We start from the raw sequence: 14053 nt of genomic DNA, 5'->3' as shown, positions 1-14053 counted from the left end.
ACAGTTATTTCACATAACTATAACTTGTGCCCTAGCCGTAAACTGCTTATACCCCTGCATATTAAATCACTCATGACACATTCATTGACTGCATTTCTAATATCTCTACATCAGAAATGCCATCATTGTTGATTATACTGTGCATGGTGGAGTAGCAAGTTATAGTTACTTTAGGGCACAAGTTATATTTACTTGTGATAACTATAACTTGTTAGTTTCAGTGGCTATGTTAGTTTCAAATGGTATATTTTACATGACATTTTCACCCAACTATAACATCTCTTTAACATTTGTATTTTTCAATGAATTTCTAAGGTTTTAAAATGGTCTTATCAGAGCAACTAACCATGCTTTTCGGGGCTAGGATTGCATCTCGACTTACGTTGGTTACTCTTTGTAAAGCTTTGTAAATACCAGCCCCTTTGTACCCTCAGTCTTTGACTCTTGCTGACATGACCTTACATTATTCCATAAAATCAGGTTCAGAGCTACAATTGCTACATAGCATAGGAATTCACAATATGGGATACTGTTTATCAGGATGTTAGGGTGGCTGCTTTCTTCAATGTAGCAGTGTATTCCCTGCAGTTTTCTTTATGATACACTCCTGATTTCAATGTATTGTTATTCACCATTATCTTTATTCATTTGTTCCCTTCGTATTTCAGATTATTTTCATTAACATTTAACATAGAAATAAATATAGTAGCCTAATCAAGGGCACTTGATGCCCGAAACGCGTCGTGGAAACAAGGAACGAATAAAATAAAATCTGCCATTGAAAAAGGTCCAGGTGGTCCGTTTATCCGCCGTTCGGGAGGTGCTGGAGGGTTCTTTGCCGTTATATATATATATATATATATATATAGATAGATAGATAGATAGATAGATAGATAGATAGATAGATAGATAGATAGATAGATAGATAGATAGATGTGTGTGCAAAAAAAGAAGCAGCAAACTCTGGGTAGTTCTCAAGTTTAGGTGGAAAGCAGTTCTAGTATAGAGCACTCTAAACACCAGCAAAACTCTAAATTAGCTCACCTCAAATGTCTGCTTTTCATTCAAAGTCTTTAAGCTTAGGTGCCATCCATGCTAATATAAAAAGGGACAACGTCTTTTGCCATTTCCACAGCAAAGTCTTTAAGCATTGGATTAGAACAGTGCTATCCATGCAGAGCTATAAAATGACCAAAGTATTTTACCACTCCAGGCACAGTTTACAGCTTTGGATTGGTAAAATCCCATCCAAGTCAACCAGAATTTAATAAAAGCAATCCCTGACACGTGTTTCGCTCTCATTAGAGCTCTTCAGAGAGGTATAACTTTGTCCAGACACAAGGAAGTATCCAGTATAAGTCAAGATAATACCCTTTCAGGCATTGAGTGATGGATCAATTATGCAATAAAAGAAGTAGAGAACTATGGGTAGTTCTCAAGTTTAGGTGGAAAGCAGCTCCAGTATACAGCACACTCAACGCCAGTGACACTCTAAATTTGTCCAACTCAAATGTCTGCTTTTCATTCAAAGTCTTTAAATGTAGGATTAGCACAGTGACATCTACGCCGAGGTAGAAAGGAACAAAGTATTCTGCCATTTCCATTGCAAAGTCTTTAAGCGTAGGATTAGTGCAGTGCTATCCATGTCGAGCTGTAAAATTACCAAGGGCTTTTACCACTCCAGGCACAGTATTACAGCTATGGATTGGTAAAATGCCGTCCAAGCCAGCCTGAAATGAATAAAAGCAACCACATCTTTCACTCTCATTAGAGCTCTTCATAAAGGTATAGCTTTGTCAAGACACACGGGAGCAACCAGTTTTAATCAAAACAATACTCTTTCAGGCATAAAGTGACACATAAATTATGCAAAAAAAGAATCAGAGAACTCTGGGTAGTTCTCAAGTTTAGGTATATATTCTTTTTGAAAGGGCAGCAGTTTCAGCTGTTCAGCCACTGATCAAACAATCTTGTACTACTACAGGAAGCTGAAATGTTGTAGTGGACACATATTGTTATTCTTTGGTAAGTCCATCTGTTTGAGTCATATCTTGGGAGTGCTGTGGTGATCAATGACTGGCGGTTTTGAAAAAACCTTTTGCAATTTCTCACAAGTGTAAAATAGGGAAATTATTTTGCATTATGTTTCTGAAGTTTGGAGCTGATAAATGATAGTCAACCACCAGTGAAATTACGAATCACTATGATTGTTTTTTCCTGACTAACATTGAAAGCGATAAATGATTTTGCCTGTCTCACCAAGATTCAAATGACAACATTTCATTAAAAAATATATATTTATAATGAAAAGGTATTGATGCTTTAATGTCATGTCATGATTGGTTTACAATTTATATTCCTCAGATTCAACGAATTTGATAACAGACTGTTCGGCATTAATGATATGGAAGCTGAGCGAATGGACCCTCAACAAAAGTTATTACTGGAATGCACATTCAGAGCCCTGGAGAATGCTGGAATTCCAATGGAAAACATCAGCGGAAGTGAAACTGGGGTTTTCATTGGTAGGTGGTCTACATTTTATTTAGTATTAAGGAATCAAATCAGTCCTCAAACCCCAAAAATGGATATTAACATGTATGTGGTCAAGTTAATTTATTCAAATGCTTATGTAATATATGGAATAAAGTATTCTAATATATATATATCTATCAAATTACCGCTCCGGTGCTTGGCCACCAAAAGAGAAACAGGGACGCTGCAATAGCTGTTCTCACTGCTGGCCACAGTGACTTTTATTTTAACCAGATGCGCAAAATGTCAGGCAGATGACGCGTTTCGGCTAACGCAGTAGCCTTGTTCACATACCTGCACTGCTCAATTCAATCCATTAAATACACAAGTGCACATTAACCACGTGACTCCACATACCATTGAAAGTGAAAACATACTGCATGTCCAACAATGACTACAAATGAGGAAAGAGAAAACTTTCGTTTGACATTACGGTACAAATACTTAAACTCATTGTTAACTGAGTTACTCTTTTTTTGAATTTTGTTCAAATTATTTGTAGTGCCTAGTCGTAATTTCATAAAGTGTACAAATACACGTTCGAGCCATCAGAGTAATAAACAGTGCAGCATATAGGTAAATTAATGGTGTTAATTGCCTTCAATGTTATTAAAAACCATCAACCAATTACAAAACAAAATGCCAAATTTGTTAGGTTTCCTATTCCTAGAGTTGCAAAACCCGTTTCTGCCAACAGCTCGATAGGGGTAATATAGCTGCTATTATACCTGTAGACTAGTACCATTTAGAGAGACTGCAGTATGATAACAATAAAGTGAAAATGTGAAAAATAATAAAAAGGATGTGATAGTTAAAATCTATATACTAGACTCTTATAATACAATTCTTGTATTACTGGACTTGTGTGTGTTGCTAGATGGACTATGCAAAGAGAGAAGGAACAGATAGATTCTGTAGTTCTGATCAGCGTTGTTTCATATAATCCCCTCGACTCTTATTACTTCAGGAAACATAATATTTCCTATTTACATCTGGGTAATAATGTCCTGGAGGGAATATGATTGAGTATTACATTAAAAAAAACAGAATAAAACAAGAGAAGGTACAAATTTATATGCAATATGAATATAAATATAACAGGAAGGCAAATAAAGTTCTCCCGAGACAAACTAAATTCTTATTCAGATGAAAGCCTGTGTAACCTTATCCACCTGATGGACTGATTTGACCAACGGAGAAGGTGAATTGAACCTCTTCGCTACAAATACTGTCTATTGAGAACAAACCATTGTCTGACTGACCACTCTAAAGGTAGTGATGTATGTCTTCACACATATTGAGTCCCTTAGGGGTCTTGGTGTCGAGCTTAAGGATATAGTTAGTTTCCAATTGCCTCAATTTCTTTTCGTGGTCACCACCTATATATATATAATCAGCATATTTGCAGCCCCCAAAGATAGCCATTTTCAAGCAGAGGCATAAGGCCTCAGACCAACTGCATTAATAAGGTCTAGTGACTCAGAGATGACTTGATTATTACATACCTTTGAGGGTATTTTGGACCAAAAGAAGTCACAATTTGCAACACTACCTTTTGCAACCAGAAACTGTGGGGCAGATTTATATGCCCCTTGCAACACTTTTGTGCGGCGTAAGCAATGTGGCCAATTTACAACGCAACACATCTAGGGAGATGTGTCACCTTGTACAACCCTGCGTCACATTATACCTGAGTCAGGTATAATGTACACGTGGTTCCAGTGGTTCACTGGAATCATCCCTTAGGGAACACTGAATTCTCCTCTCTAATCAAAAGAGGATTCCAACACAGTTTTAATATGCTTGAGTAAATTTCAAATATTTATTCCTTTGATATTTTCAAAGATTGTCATTTAGTTAATTATATATTCAACTAGTGAAGCATTATCAATTTTACTTCATATCCAATGCATTTCGGGCATTTATATAGCCCTTCATCAGGGAATGATAATGCCTGCTTCTGATTGTGGTAGTTATGTGCTTATGTGTGTAGCCCAGCGGCCTCGCGGCAGCCTCTTAGTGTCTATATCGCCATTTGTAAGGACGCCGCTCAAGAAAAAGGTATAATGTATGCAGGTTCGGCATTCCCATTGAGGAAAGCCTCATAGAAGTGACGCAGTAAATCTTCAAGATTTCACTGCACCACTTTTAGGACGCCACTGTGTCAAAACCCTACGCCTGCTTGGAGAAGGAGTAAGGAGTGACACAGTGTATTGGTAATAGGCCTTCCTGATGGTGAACAGGAAGGGCCTTTCTATGGAATAGAACACTTTATTCTCGTTTAGGGGCACGTTTGCCAGGTTTAACACTAGTGTGTCGGCTCCTGTGATGTTGTTACAAAGGTGTTGTACATTTAATTTGGTGGATCTCTGGGGTATAAAGTCATTCTGGTCCTCAAATACCAAATTAGAAATAATGCACTGTAGTCTGTGTTTATTAGTACCTTCGCTAAGATTTTGTTGTCCTCGTTGAGAAGAGAAATCGTCTGTAGAAACTCCACCTAGCTGGGGCTTTACCTGCTTTAAGGGTGGGTGTGATTCTGTTCTTACAGTACATACATCTCTAGAGAGTTCTCCCCATCAGTATGCGTCCCTGTACATTTTGTATAGTGGAGTCCAAACCTTTCTCACCATTGTCTTTAAAAAATCTGCTGGTAGCCCATTTGGGCCTGGAGTTTCCCCAGAATGCAATTGTATGAGTGCTTGTAGTATTTCCACTTGTGTTAGGTCACTTTCTACTTCTAGTGCTCTATACTCTCCATCCGTTTGCTGGGGCAGTCTCCAATGAAGTCCTGCAACTCCCGCTCTTGTGTTGTTGGTTCGTGTGTGAACAGACTTTTGCATGCAGTTAGCCATTACATTCACTATTTTCTTACTGCCTTTGGTATCTGAGTCATCTGGGGCTGTAATATTTCCAATGTGGTTGTTGTCCTTATCTCTGCTACTAATCCAGGTCAGGAGTTTCATGGCTTTGTCCCCAACTTCATATAGTTGTTTCTGCTGGGCTATATGTACCTTTCTGACTTCTTTCGGCACTAGGGTGAGGTACTCCTCTGATTTGAGGAGTATGCATGTACATAAGGTGTCTGACCGTGTCTGGATGCAGTCTTTCTCAATTTCGATGAGTTCCCTTTCTAATTATAGGCAGCTGTGAAACTTTCTCTTTTGTCCCTTACTTAATTCACTATTACCCCCTCCCGTATTGTGGCCTCTAATCTTGTCACTGCATCAGTTGCCTCCGCGATATTCTCTGTACAATAGTGGTCCATCATGTTGCATAGGCATTCAACTACTTTTTCATTTATTAGACACCAGATCTGTTATTGTTTTTCCCTGCAAGGGGTGTTCTGATTTGCTGATTCTGACCTTTGTGCTCTGTCTTCTCTGTGAGAGCTCAACACTTCTCAGTCACTCCTAGCTGGTCAGATTGATCCCCTTGACCTCCTTGACTACTATCTGCAGTTGAGATTTTGTGGCTGCATTGCTGGGTTAGGGGCTTTCCCTTATTACTTCCTACAGCCTGGTCTGGGGGATTGGTTGGCTTGGCGAACACTTTGACAGATAACAATGGAGAAACGCAAAGATGGTGGTAATATTGTCTGCCCTTCTGTCTCGATTAATAGTATGCTGGAGCGAGTTGCCAGGATTGCCAGCAATGAGATTGAATTGACTGAACACAGACTTTCCCTTGACTCTGAAGTGCTGGGTCCTTTCCTTATCTTAGATAACCCTATCACCAGTAACTTTAAAGTGAGGGTCTCCCTCGTGCCAGTCCCCAATGGGCTGGACATTAAATGTGAAGCAGCAGCCCATCCAGAGCCATCTCTGGGTGCAGCAACAGGCCCATATTTTATTGGTCAAGAGAAAATTAAAACTTGGAAAGAATGATGATTCCAAGAGGAAACAACCCCCTGCTACCATAGCATCTGTGAACCCCACGATCCAACTACTCACACCAATGCCAATGTTGTTGTCCCAAAAAGCAGAATGCCAGACTAACACTATACAGTTCATGGACTCTCTGGATTCCCTGACCCTTGTGGCACAGTGCGACAAATTTGGGAAAGTACCGTAGGACAAACTGAAACCAGTGATGGACCATCTGGATGCCATCCATAGTTGTTGCCCACCATGGCAGTGGTGTAATTCAATCTAGAGTTCGTCCACAGATCAACATAATCCCCCTGGCCCAGCCCACTATGGCATCGCCCATAGTGGCCCCTGTTAGTTATTTGTGTGCCCCATGTCCCGACAACTTGAGCCTGCCCCACACCTTGTCCCTATGTTCTGATTTTGGCTAGGGTTCCTCCATTGAAGGTTGGGCAGCATGGGCCTTGGGACAAACAACACAATAAGTCTGCTGATTGGCTCTCCAAGCATTAGCATTTTGATGCCGGGGGACTGAATGAAATTATAATAGTGAAGTATCTTGGTCCATACATACATTTAATGATGTAGCCGAGGCAGATGTGGTAGAGTTATGTAGAAGGTTTATTAAACCATAAATAGGATAACAGGAAGTATAAGTCTGGAACAAGCAGCCCCACCAGGAGCAGCCTCCTAGCTGCTCAGCCCATCCTCAACTGCCAACACTCATACACCAGGCCCGCAAGCATTCCACTCATGTCACTCACACCAACATTCTAACCGGAATCCGCCCACGGGACTAGCAAACCAGGAGGCGCATAAGAAGCAGCGTCACACCCGTGTCGCGGGAGCGCGTGGGCAGCGCCAGGCGGGGCAGGAGGAGGCAGGGCTGGGCCACCCCTCTGATATCACCCAATGGGTAAGCGCAAAAAAACTGTAATGGACTGAAGAGGGGGAAAGAAGGCAAAGGTGCTGAGACATTCAGAGCCCATCATCTCCTACCTTTCATCGGCGGTGGGTGTGCTGTCAAAGGAAATTGCAATTGCCGAACTAGAGCTGGGTTTGTCTGCCACCCCACCACCCTTGCCTGCACACACTATCGTCCCTGAACATGTGCCTCATAATGCCCTAGAACCGGAGGTGGTCATTTTAAACGCCAATATGCCTGTGACACAAACCGTCTGCCCTCCATCTGGCGACACCCCATCTTGATCTCGACAGAGAGTCATCCAACTCCCGGTAAGGCATCAAAACGGAACTCTAAGAGGAAGAAGACATCAGAGGGCAACCCAATTCCTCCCCCTGGGTCTGATGCTAATCTTGGAGACAAGCTAGAGGTATTGTTTTCTGCCCAAATTGAACTGTTGCTAGTGGGGATTGCTAAGGATATCGTTGACACACTGAACATTTGCCTTGCTGGCTTACTGACGAAATGCTCACTGATTGACAAACTGGTTAAAGACCTCACTTCAGCCCCTCTCCCAGTTAGAGGGGTAGTCCCGCCCAACACTTGCATCGGTAATGAGATAACAATACAAGATCCCAATTCACTTAGCTCTGGGGCGCATGTACTCACTAAGGGGGTACGAAATTCCCATAGTGCCAATACAAGCCCAGTCACAGGATGCCAAAAGGTAGGACACTTAAGGAGAGATAGTCATACATGCATCCCAGTCCCAAGCCAGAGGTTAAGGGGATGCAAATTGAATCTTGATCTACCCCCGGCGGCAGCGCCAATAGGACTATCTTCATTGGTGTGCCCCCACTAGAAGAGGGAACGACGGAATCAGCTGCCGATCTAATAATCAAGGCAAGGTCATGGTGTACGGAAGTCAGTAGCGGCGGGATCCAAGTAGCAGACAGGATTATATTTGCCAACAGGGTGGGCTGGATTGGGAAACGACCTAAGTTAATACAGGGGGACTGTGTTGTTGTCAACTTTGATAGCCCTGATGTGGCCGATAGATTATTCTGGGACGGCTCAGACATTTTGGGAGCAGACCATATGAGACCAATCCCCCTGGGGTTCTTTTACCCACCACCAGTCACTCACACTGGGACTAACCACCCAGCACGAATAAGAAGGAGTTTGAACACTGCAGGGGGTGGGGTTGGCCTAGAGATTTACAGATTCTTTAATACAAGGTGGGATCTTAGAACACAGACATCTTTAACCGTGCACCCTGTGCACAAACGTAAGGAGAGTGATGGGTTAGCAGTGAGTAATAATTTTTCTCCCCTTTCTGACATTGAGGAAATAGATTGACAGCCAGCTTCACCGCAGCCCGTCATTGATAGTATTATCACTCCTGATGAGCTTGCGTCTTGTAAGCTGATCAGCTGGAACATAGCGGGCATCAGAGTAAAGAGGGTTGATGCTGCTTGGATTGAGTTTGTCAGCAGCCACGATTTATAGCTTGTCAAGAAACCTGGGGCACCTCTCCCAACTTTTGGCTAGATGGTTTTACCACCTTTTCTACCCTGGCCGTCTCGAGTACGGCCGGAAGGGCAAAGGGTGGCCTAATTCTTTTATTCTCACTCAATCTCAAGGGTACCTTTAAGATGGTTCAAAGTGGTTCGCCAAACCGTCTAATTGTTGAGTGGGTAGTTTCACCCAGTTGTAAAATTGTCTTAATAAACTTTTATAATTCCTGGTGCAGGGATAAGGGAAATGAGCATATAGGTGCTTCGGATCACTTCCTTACCATGTTCAGTCAAAATAATAACGAGTTTATCTTACTAGGAGATTTTAATGTTCACCCTTGCAGTGATCTGTGTTTTTTAGGAGAACAGGTGGGCCCGCTGGGCATAGGGACCCCACATTTTGAGCATACTAAATCGGGGAAAGGCCCTTGAGGAGTTGCTTGCTAACCATAACCTGTACGAAGCCTGCATCTCTGAGGTAGGGGCAAGAACTGTCACATATAAAGGATCTGTACCCGGCTCCATATTGGATTATATTTTCCTGACCTCGGGTATTTTACACAGGGTTGCGTCCAATAATGCTATAGTTTCAATCTATATTGACCACAACCCGGTTTTGCTTAAGGTACTCTGGGGAGACCACATGGAAACAAAGTCTCGCCCTGATGTTCCGTGGCCTGCCTTACGCCCCACAGCTCAAGGGAGAAGGCTTAAATGGGCCAACGTAGTCCCCGGGAACTTCATGGAGGATTTACTCCCTACCATCGAGGGGCATATGGCGATTTGCCAGGATCACTGTGTCACAGCCCAGGAGGTCATGGGGGCTTTTGAACGTATCTGTGCTCACATTTCTGGAGCCCTGACAGCCAAACCATCCCAGGGGAGGAAGAAGCAACATAGATGGTTTGACGTCAAGTGCTCAAAATCCCATAAGGCATTAATGGCAGCCCTAAAAACAATCCTGAGAGATAGGATAGTGGTGGCCTCCCTAAGAAGGGAATACAAGGCCATAATCAATGGGAGGAAAAAGGACATAAAAAACACGTCTTGGGAAAAATTACTGTCCAGTGATGTACTTCGCGATAGCTCTCAGTTCTGGGCCACAGTCCACCAACCCTTCTTTTCAGATGTGGACAACACAGCCCTGGATTGTGTTATCCCAGACGACAAGTGGCTTAACCCACTTTATAGCGGTTTATGGCGATGGGGAATCAGGCACCCTTAAGAAGTCGTGGGTGGCCTTAGAGTGTGCACCCTTGTCCTTTAACTTAGCCGAGGTGGAGAGAGCAATCTTGGAGTCTTCCAAGAAGAAAGCCCCTGGGCCGGACGGGGTCCCGGCCGATTTTTACAGGCACTCCCCAAAACTTTGGGCAGGGGTTTTAACCCATATTTTCACAGCTGCAAATAGCAATGTCTTCCCTAGTAGTTGGTCCACTTCAATCATTGTGCCAATCTTTAAAAAGGGCCAACGCGACGATCCAGGGTGCTATGGCCCATTTCCCTCCAAGACTCTGCAATTAAGATCTTAGGCAGGGTCTTACTATATAAACTTAGAGGAAACATCGAGAGGAGTGGAGGCTTATCAAACATTCAGTACGGCTTCAGGGAAAAGAGAGGCACCCTGGACCAGTGCTCCAACCTACACTTGTTAATATCTAAGTATACGGTTGCCAAGGAGGGGTCTTTGTTCCTGGCTTTCATGGACCTCTCCTCGGCATTCAACTTAGTGAACAGGTCAAAACTATGGGAAGTCCTATTGGAGTCTGGGGTTGACAAACCGCTTGTGAACTTTATGGCATCCCTTCATCGGGAATTGTTTGCTACAGTGCGGGTTACCAAGTAGGGTAGGTGCACCAGCCGTTTCAAGTCGGAGAGAGGAGTCCGTCAGGGCTGCATCCTGGCCCCCCTCCTCTTTACCATCTATATAAATGACCTGGGTAAACATCTTGAGGCAGTGGAGGGGGATGTTCCGCGTATAGGAGAAGCCAGAATCCCGGCTCTCCTATATGCGGACGATGCAGTCCGGATAGCATGTACCGGGCTGGGCCTTCATCGTTTATTGGACTCATTTGGTGCCTTTATGGACCAACTGGATTTAAAAATTAACACGAAGAAATCCCATACGATGGTGGTGGGCCGCCATAGAAACAAGGGTAAACTCACACCCTTTTTCGGTAAGGGAGAGGCAGTGTCTAGGGTGACAGTTTTCCCCCATCTCGGGGTCACCTTCGATGAGAAGGGCTCGTGGGGACCCCAAATTAAGACAAAGAGCTTACTATTGGCGAGAGCTTCCTCAGCCCTTATGGGGTTCGCAAACAGGTTAGGGGCCAGGCCCATGGAGGCACTTCTAAAAATTTACAATTCTAAGTGCATTTCAATAGTCATGTATGGGTCCTCACTATGGGGGTATGTGTCACAGGAAAAAATTCAAACAGTGGAAAATAAGTTCCTGAGGTGGGTTTAGACTACGTTACCGATAAACTTAGATTGGCTCCCCTAATATTCTGGTTGGAGACATGGCTTAATGATGAACTAACATGCTATTCTGTATGATATTATGCCTCTGGACCACGCAAAGAGAATACCCTGGCTAGAGTATCTGAGACACACCTTTCTTCAGCTAGGACGACCGGAATTATTTAATTCCCCTTCTTGTATCAGGAGGGAGGAAATTAATTTGACTAAAATGCATTTTATGGACAAGGCTAGATTGGCTCAAGAGGAGCAAGAACTGATTAAACCAACTGTCAGATTACATTATATGTTATTAATTTCCCCTTCTCTTGAGCTCTACCTCAGAATTGTAATCAGGCCCTTCTACAGATACCTGTTAACAAAATTTAGATTTAATTTAATTCATTATTCTTTAGGTAGCTATTAATCCTGGAGCAAACCAGAAGTGGGCCCCCGTGTAAATGTGATGAATTCTCGCAACAGGACACCATGCACTTTATCATGTTTTATGGTTTATATTCGGACTCTAGGAATAAATACCTGGTACCAATTCTAAGAGAAGCCGGCTTCGCTCAAGTCAGGCCGGCTCTAGTTTACCTACAGTCCTTGGGTAGCACCCCCATTATATTTGGTGTAGCTAGTTTTTTAGTGGCGGCTTGCAGAACTAAAACAAAAATGGTGAACTCGAGGGGCTTTGTATAGCTCTGTAGAGCCTCCACTTAAATACTGGCCTGTATTGCATTTGTGTCCCATCACTGTATATAATGTCTTTGCCCGGATTTTGTAAATTTATGAAATTTGTAATTTTAAATTTGTATATAAATGTTTTATGCCTTTTATAATTTTTAACAAATCGAATAAAGTGTATTTGACTGACTGACTGGCACCCAACACCAACACAACAAAGGTGGGACTGACACCCCTTTACTAAAAACAAGGAATTGGGGCTGATACCCATCCCAAATGTAGAGTGTGAACAAAGAGTCATGGGACTTAAAAACCCACTCCCATCCCTAGTAAGGGATACAATATCTTAAACTTGGGATGATGGGACTAAAAACCCACTCCCATCCCTAGTAAGGGATAACAATACTGAATTAATGGGTCATGGGACTAAGAACCCACTCTCATCCCTAGTAAGGGATAGAATATGTAAACGGGGTCATGGGACAAAAAACCCACTCTCATCCCTAGGCAGGGATATAATATCTTAAACTTGGGGTGATGGGACTAAAATCCCACTCCCATCCCTAGTAAGGGATAACAATACTGAATTAATGGGTCATGGGACTAAGAACCCACTCCCTTGCCAACAAAACATCACATGTGAAATGAAAACCAAGAAAGTTGGCATACTGCAAAAACAAGGCACTACATAGTCTTCATTTATCTGTAAGGAAAAAATTTCAGCATTAAATGTTATGTTATGTTAGTATTATTTGTACAGCGCTCAGCTGCCCCAGCAAAGGGGCGTCCTGGCGCTTGAACAGGTGCTAAAACACAACACACGGGAAAAGGAAAGAGACGGCTAACCAAATACAGAAAACAGAAAAGTTTTGATAGCACGCCTAAAAATGGACAAATTGTCCAGAGCTCGAATGTGCACCGGGAGAGAATTCCATAGTCCAGCAGCAAGCACTCGGAAGGAGCGGCCACTCATCCTGCTAAGTTTAAAGCGGGGGCAGACCGCAAGCTGAAGAGCCTCCGATCTCAAGGATCTTGAAGGAACATATGGGGTGAGCAAGTTAGCCAGTGCAGACGGCGAGGAGAGCTTCATGATTTTAAAGGCCAAACAAAGCGCCTTAAACTTGATTCTTTGCCTAACCGGCAGCCAATGAAGGGCAGAAATAGTGCTGGAAGCCGAACAGTGCCTAGGAAGACCAACAATGGCCAGCGCCGCAGCATTCTGTACCCTTTGTAGCCTAGATGCCTCAGCCTGATTTATCTCCAGCATCAGTGCGCTACCGTAGTCCAGCCGAGAAAGAACAGAGGCTTGGACCACGAGCTGCCGGGTGGGGGGGTCAAAAAACTTAAGGATTGGCCTTAGTCCTCGCAGGATTCCGTAGCAGGTGGCAGCAACCTTCTTCGTATGACCTGTGAAGGCAAGTGCCGGATCCAGCCATACCCCTAGGTTCTTTACTTCGGAAGCAGGTACTGGAGTGACGCCCAATTCTGGGGGCCACCACTGATCTCCCCAGAGCTCCGCATGTTTCCCCAAAACCATAACTTTTTAACCAATTTGCCACTGCCACAAGTCCCGCTCTGAATCTGGGGGCATCCACTTCCGGGTCTCCACTCAGTGTCACCGCCAGCTGCGTATCGTCTGCATATGAGGTCATCGTCAGACCCCACTGTTTGACGATCGCAGCTAGCGGTTTCACGTAGAGGTTGAATAATGTCGGGCTCAACGAGGAGCCCTGTGGGACCCCCAGGTTCAACGGATGGAAGGTGGACTGGCAGGGTGGTATAGCCACCTTAAAGAAACGGTCAGAGAGGAACGAGCGGAACCACTGAAGAGCCGTCCCTGCTACTCCAGCTTCCTCTAGGCGCTGAATCAGAATACGGTGAGACACCGTATCGAATGCAGGACTCAGATCTAATAGAAAGAGCGCCGCCGTCCGCCCAGAGTCAAGCACCAGACGCAGATGCTCGGTCATGTAGAGCAGAGCAGTCTCAGTGCTGTGTCCCGGCCGAAAGCCATTCTGACTCGGGTCTAATATATGGTTATGGACAAGATGTTCAGTCAAGATGGAATTGACATGAGCCTCGGTGAC

General features: G+C 43.7%; 1 protein-coding gene across 1 annotated transcript in view; it reads left to right on the top strand.

Moving 5' to 3' along the window:
* Positions 1-14053, top strand: part of LOC147688735 (uncharacterized) — a 149229-nt gene that overhangs the window by 74028 nt on the left and 61148 nt on the right. Inside the window, exon 4 of the mRNA XM_086941607.1 lies at positions 2365-2525. Coding sequence (XP_086797733.1) covers positions 2365-2525 — 161 coding nt within the window. The remainder of the gene's footprint in view (positions 1-2364; positions 2526-14053) is intronic.

Source organism: Lissotriton vulgaris, chromosome 10 (assembly GCF_964263255.1).
Source record: "Lissotriton vulgaris chromosome 10, aLisVul1.2, whole genome shotgun sequence".
Taxonomy (NCBI): domain Eukaryota; kingdom Metazoa; phylum Chordata; class Amphibia; order Caudata; family Salamandridae; genus Lissotriton; species Lissotriton vulgaris.
Note: the sequence above shows the minus strand (reverse complement) of the source record. Positions and strands in the feature narration are given on the sequence as shown.